Source organism: Rhipicephalus sanguineus, chromosome 7, assembly GCF_013339695.2.
Source record: "Rhipicephalus sanguineus isolate Rsan-2018 chromosome 7, BIME_Rsan_1.4, whole genome shotgun sequence".
Taxonomy (NCBI): domain Eukaryota; kingdom Metazoa; phylum Arthropoda; class Arachnida; order Ixodida; family Ixodidae; genus Rhipicephalus; species Rhipicephalus sanguineus.
Window position 1 is genome coordinate 164,139,228 of NC_051182.1, and position 6,896 is coordinate 164,146,123.

General features: G+C 51.2%; 1 protein-coding gene across 1 annotated transcript; it reads left to right on the top strand.

The window, feature by feature from the left end:
• Positions 1 to 2,481: 2,481 nt before the first annotated feature.
• Positions 2,482 to 4,298, top strand: LOC119399235 (mucin-2-like). The gene is made up of 2 exons (XM_037666052.2): positions 2,482 to 3,093; positions 3,280 to 4,298. Exons 1-2 carry the CDS (start codon positions 2,496 to 2,498, stop codon positions 4,158 to 4,160), a joined length of 1,479 nt encoding a protein of 492 aa, XP_037521980.2. The 5' UTR covers positions 2,482 to 2,495; the 3' UTR covers positions 4,161 to 4,298.
• The last annotated feature ends 2,598 nt before the right edge of the window (positions 4,299 to 6,896 follow it).

A 6,896-nucleotide genomic window follows, 5' to 3' on the forward strand; every position in this document is an offset into this window, starting at 1 on the left:
CGCTCTAATCCATGGACCAACCAACCAACTATACGTTGTGCAGACTGTAACGAGGAGGAGGTACACCCTGCAGAGCACCTCTGATAAAAAATAAAGAAAACGAAAAATTATTCTGTTCTCTATATTTTAAATATTATTTTCAAAGCTACCCGATTCTTGGCCAATCCCCCGGGGAGGGTGTGAGCCAAAATTTTATGATCTACATACATCTACTCGTCAGCGCTACTTTACATTATTGCATGCAGTTAGAGCAAAAGCATAAAAAAAATGGTAACCTGGTAGAACGCAAAAGAAAAGAAAAAAATATGTAGGGGTAAAGACAGATAGGAGTATCCAATTCCCGAGTGCGATTCGCAGAATGCTCGAAAAACGAAAGGGGCGAAGGACGAGCCCTTCATCGGGGCTGGGAAAGGCGCCTGCCGAACGATAATGGTCATTGTGAGACGGTGCGAGATGAAGGAGGAGGAGGGTTCGATCCCCCCTCCCATACGCCGCCGCGATGTCCTTGAACCGCGCGACCGCGAGCAGCCGACGGGTTGACATTTCCCACCGGCGCGGTTGGGTGGCAGCAGACGCGACTCGGTCATTTTAGCATCCGATCTTCACTCGTCGAATGCGAGCGATCCTCACGTGACCGTTGAACCTTATACGGAAGGTTTGTCGGTCACGCTGTGTGCTCTGCTCTTGTCAGTACCCGTGTGAATAAACCGTACTTTTTTTTTTTTTTCAGGTTCAAGACTTATTTGGGCAAAACATATACAGAAGGTTCGCCCGCACGGCAAGGCGAAAGAATACGTTTCGGTAAAAGAATATACATGACAAGGCAAAAGAATACGGCCCCTAAGAAATACAATCGACAACATCGAACTGCTCACCATAGGCGTGCGCACAGGGGGGGGGGGGGGGGCGCCCCCCCTAATCACCTTAGAGGGGGCGCGCAAAATCTGCCCCGTACATTGACCCTTCTAGTCACCTAAGAGGGGGGGGGGGCGCAAAATCTGCCCCATACATTGACTTAGTAGGGTGGGGGGGGCGCTGCGCTGAACCTTTGCCCCCCCCCCCCCTGATGGGGAACCCTGCGCACGCCTATGCTGCTCACTTATAAACACACTGCAAATTATCAACTGTTTGCAAAAGTGCAAGTATAACTAATTGGTACAATACAGAAAAAATAATTCTGTTACAAGCATAACTTATCCGCAGGCGTCAGCTGAAGGGGCCGGCGGGGTAGTGCGACGTACGCTATTTCCGACTTTCCATCGACAGTATGAGCATATATGTATATCTACATGTAGATTCGAATAACGGAAGTCGTACGCCTCATGCCTCATGCCTTAAATTGAATTTCTCGATGCAATATCTCTTCATGGGAATGGCGTTAAGACCTTGCCCGCGCAATATCAGAATTGCGCGTATACATTTAGGTCACGTCAATATCTCTGTCTTCCCTCCCTGCGCATGACAATATACTCGCGATCCCTTCTTCGTGGTTACTATAAACGGCATATGAAACGTACACAGCGGTGTTTTCACCTATTGTAATCTTCATACAACACGTGGTCGTGCGCGCGCATCATGACGCATGAATTCATGCGGAGTTCAAGTGCAGAAAAAGAATAGTAGGCAGGATAAGGAACACAAGCCAGAGCGCCACCACCACGTTATTTTAACTACAAAAAGGCACCGTGTCTTGGGACACACCCTCGTAGCAGACCAGGTCTCGGGCAAGGTACGTGCGTGTGCTCTGCGATGCTGTCGATTTTTGCGCGATGCATTTCTTCGTGTTCGAGCTTGTGGTCGTCCGTGCAGAACAGTTTCGTGTTCTTAACGAAAAGCCGCTGCCGAACCAGCTGGTGTGACTTAACTGTGCGCCTTAACGTTCCCGCACGCGGCGGTCGCATTTACGGAGGCCGCGGAAAGCAAGTATTCTCGTGGGCACGTTCACTAGTCACTGGAAGTCCGCTCAGGGCGCCATCGGCGATTGGCCAGGACACGTGCCAGTCTTGCTCGATTTACTTGTGCGCGATCCACTTTCCATATAGTCTAGGGCGTCTATGTATCCACCGCGGGAGGACAGGTACTGCGCGCGCCAGGCTGGCCCGATGCTTACTAGATCATGCAGCTGAGTAAATGACTGGTCACTACTTTCGAAATCGCTGTACACATCTTTTCAGGCATGTATTACAGCATTCGTGCTATCTACAGTCGTAAGCATTGCGACAGCGAACATCAAATTCGTGTCTTACCAACGCTTACTTGTAATGTACCCATATGAATGTGACTTAGTGCAATGCGAGATAACTTTCCGCTTGAGCATTTACTGTTACGAACACTTTTGCGCCTGCGTTTAGCCACTGTGACCTTTAAAAGCGTTCCCTCTCCTACTGCTCTCGACTGCCGGATGCAGTTATTTCGCGTCGCTCGTTGTGCATGATGCGTGGTTTCCATTTGGCGTACGCAGGTCCTCACGTGCCTTCCTCCGGCCAGACTTCGCCATGGCTTCGTGGTGGTTGCTCGTGTTGCTGTCGTCACAAGTGATCCTCCAGCAATCCCCCGTAGATGCAACGTTCGACATCGGCCTCCGGTGGCTGCGTGGCGAGAGCACTCTCTTCACCGAATTCTGGAACGCGACAACGACCGGCGTGACAACTGCAACCGTCGTTCCTCGGACAACGCCCCTGGACGTTATCAGCACCGAGGAGGCGTTGGGTGGAAGGAGTACCGCAATTCCCACCGTCGATGTGGTCACCACGGCTCCTGCCAGCACCACCACCGTCGCCACTGCTGCTACCACGTTGACCACTGAACAGACCACCTTGACAACGGAAACCGACGCAAGCACCACGGCAACTACCGAGGTCTCGGTGCCGGGCGCCACACCCGTGTCGCTGGATGACCTGGCGCTGCAGATCGGCAACGTGCCCGATCCGGTGCTGCATATGGTGGAAAACCGGGACGGATCGCACTCTTTCGTGGTCATCAGCGGACGCGACGAGTCAAGTGTAACCACTACGGAGGCCACTGCTGCGCCGGGTACCACTACACTTGCTACGGAAGCCACTACTACGCCGCCGCCTCATACGACATTATCTGGTGAGCCATTCGAAATCCTATTGCAAAGTTGGCGAGTCCGTAACCTTTGCCAGTACGTTCTGTATGACGCTCCTTGTTCTCGGGCTGGTCTAGTCTGCACTGCTTGCCTCTTTCCTATGCTACTCGCCGCTGTCTTCCACTCGACACGAATTCTTACTACGCCCTGCGTCTTCTCACATGTCGCAGGCACCACGGTTCCGGCCGCCCCCAACACCACTTCTCCGTACCTGATCCTGCTGCAGTACCTCCGGCCGTTCATCTTTGGCCGCTTTGGCGACGCTTCGACAACCAGCAGCACAGAGGTCACAGCAGTCGTCACTCCGGCAATTCCCACGCATGTCCCGAATTCCAATCCCGCCACTACACTTCCCACCACCTTGCCGACCCCAACAAAGGTCCCGGACCTCTCCACTTACCCAGCTGAATTTAGGGTCACCGCGCTTTCGGGCTCGTTCACTACCCAAGATCCTCTAAGCAACGCCACCTCCACCCAAACTCTGCCCACCAATGGCGAACCATCCACCCGCGCAGCTGCTTTCGACGCGACCGCAACACAGACTCCAACGCCTCCGAATTCCTACGTCTCCACCACCGTTGATCCCGGAACAAGCCTGGCCCACACCATCGCAAGTGTCGCAGTTTCGAGCGACGCCGCGAAGGCACAAACGTCTCTTTTCTCGACCACACCTGTTACCAGCGAGCCTACAACTTCCGTCACTACGGTTACCAGCCAAGTTACCACCGACACCGAGGCTCCAAGCACGCGTTCCTTCTCGACTCCCGTCACGGGTACCACGGTTACTAGCAATGTCCCCGCTGCACTTGACGGTGCAACCACTGAGGACCCCACGGCAACCCAGACTAGCGCACCAGGCCAGCTGGGTTCTCTGGTATCTCGTCTGATCGACGAGGCTGTGACCGACCCGACAATCGGCGACCTGCGTCGAGTCACCTTCGCGCCCTGGCCTCCAACGGCGGCGCCCAAGACCTCCGGCGGTGACGGTGGAGCCGACGAGCCCAAGTACCGCTATTTCTACGACCCAACGCAGGTCATGCAGGTCCTCTAGACGGCCTGTCTGCTCGTTTTTAAACCCGTGGCGGTACTTTTAATCCCCGTTCACCGCCTCATGCGCACCGCCACGCTCCATAACCCGCCATTGCATGCCAGCGTTCAAAATGCGCAATAAAACGTGTCTACGCGAACACTTGCCTCTCGTCGTATCTGTGTATTTAGCAACCGCACGCTTGCTCGTCGTGTCTTCGTGGTCGAAACAAGACATAGCTGTCCTATTAAAGGGACAATGAAGTGACACAATGAATCAGTTTCCCCATGCATTAGAGGCTCATTATTAGAGCAGTAATGCAAGGTCAAAGTTTCATCGTTAAACTTCGCGCCGAAATGTCAGCGCGTGACGTCACGGATTTCGAAATGTTTTATTCTCATTTCGGCCACACTAGCTCAACCATATAACTTACCTAAAACTTGGTATGCTAAGTCCCGGGCCCCCTCAGGGGGCTTTGTACTTCATATTTACCGATTAGGCACTAGTGGACGCCGTCAAAATTTACGACGATTGCTGCGGTAACTTCAACGCGGCGCCGCCAAACGCATTTTCTCGCGACAAGCGTTTTAACGCCTCCTGCGGCGCTATAACTCCTTTCAAGGTCCACTTATTCTCGCGCGTGTTTGTATGTTTTTCTTTATGAAAGATATCCAGCGCTAAACTTTTCAACACATAGACATAACGGGAAGGGATCACGTGCATCACCAACAAGCCCCACAACGTGTTTTGTTGTGCGTTTGTGTGCGTGGCAGGGGCATAGCCAGAATATTTTTTTTTTTTTTTGGGGGGGGGGGTCAATCATACTTCATGTATGTTCGTGCGTGCGTATATAAGCAAGCAAAATTGAAAAATTTCGGGGGGGGGGGTTGAAACCCCCGAACCCCCCCTTTGGCTACGCCCCTGGTGTGTGCATATAAACATTTAAAAATTTCGGGGGGGGGGGGGGGCGAGGGTGTTGAGCGCCTCCCCCTACGCCAGTCGCTTCCATCTTCCCCTGAACGGCTGCTTTATTTGGAAGAGAGGTGACGTATTGTTTTTGTCCAGTTCCTGCAACTAGTTTGATGCCGGTGTTGTGCTGCTATTGCTGCTATCCATTATTTTTAGAGCGAAGCTCTTAGGCGCCGTTACTTCATTTAGCGGCGTCGCCGTCGGCGGCGTAATCGATAGGCATGAAAAAGTAACCGATAGACATGAAAAAATAAAAATACCCAGGATGGAATTGGATTTGAACGCGGGCCCTCTGCGTGGCAGACCCTATACAGGCGTCATATAGCGGCAGAAGAGTAAAATAACAACCAGTGTTATAACACAATGCTAAATTGCTAATTGCGCAACGAGTGGGTGGTTTAATGCTTCCCACCCACTGCAAAGTGCTCGGCCATAATTCTTCATCGTTATCAGCCATATGCAGCATCAACAAAGTGCACATAATACCTTACAGATGTGTAGCGGGTACCTCGCTTATCCGCAGAAAGACGAATAATAGCGTAGCGGGTGCTGTCCTACTTCTCAAAAATTATGATTTATGGCGTAGTCGATACCTCGCCGAAAGCCAAAGCTTCAAACACAGTTGGCCTTGCCCCAACACGAAGCTACGCTCAGAATTTGCATTAGGCAGTATCGTACCGTCGGTGAATTTTTTGCAAAGAGCACACGCCCACTCATTCGTTAAATAACAATAATGAATTACAAGTAGGAAATTCCCAGTAATGCTCACATTCATCATTTGATAACTAAAACAATTTCAACACCGCGAAAACCGTCGAAGCTGCAAGTGCGCGAGTGTATGCGATTGGCTAGCGAGGTCACGTGGTGTCGAACACCCACCGCTGGATTTGAAATGCGCGCGCTTACACCCGACAGGTCAACGAGCACGTGACCTGCCGGCTCAGGCAATGGCTTTTCAGCGAACGGCTCGCGTAAGAGAACAGCTTGATTGTGGTCGGTAAAGAACCACAACAAAGTGCTCTCTCTCTCACGTGAATTCTAGCGAGATCACACGGTGTCGTAGATCCGCCGCCACATTTGATATGCGCGCGGTTACACCTTATTGGTCAAAGCAAGATCACGTGGCCCGCCGGCACCTGCAAGGACGTTTTAGCGAAAGCCTCAGTTGGAAGACAGCGCTTGTCTCGGTTCCCTTTCTTGTCCCTTGTCCGTTCTGCGATGGTTGTTGGGAAAAAAAATAAGAGCATGCACTCCGTTTTCTACATGACCCTCTTACGTGCCTTGCCTCGGTTTATTAAAAAAGTGCGAACTGCATTCCCAGTATTTTATACCGAGTATTAGTTACAAAGAAAATATTATTCGTGTAATGTTTTATTCTTATTAAAAGCGCATACCAGAAAACAACCTACCCCTCTCCCACAGTCCCATATGCCCACACACTTTAACTATGCTTTTCTTGTCATTTCGAACCCAGAATGTCTCCAGACGTCACAATCTTTTCTTGACCTATTGAGTTCAAGCTAGCGCAGTTTTAATAATTGGTAGACAAGAAATCTCGGCTACAGGATGTCCGAGCAATCGAAAAAGGATCAAGAAGGATCCGTTGATGGGCGAGTTGGTACATGTCTTGAAATATACTGAGTATGTGCAGCGCAATGGTACGAAGACAAGAGAAGACACACAAACGACATAGACTGGCGCTGACTTCCAACTGATTTATTGAAAAGCACGAAGCCCGCTTTTGTGCATGCGCACCTGTTAGCAACAACTCAAACGCATCATCAGGGACCA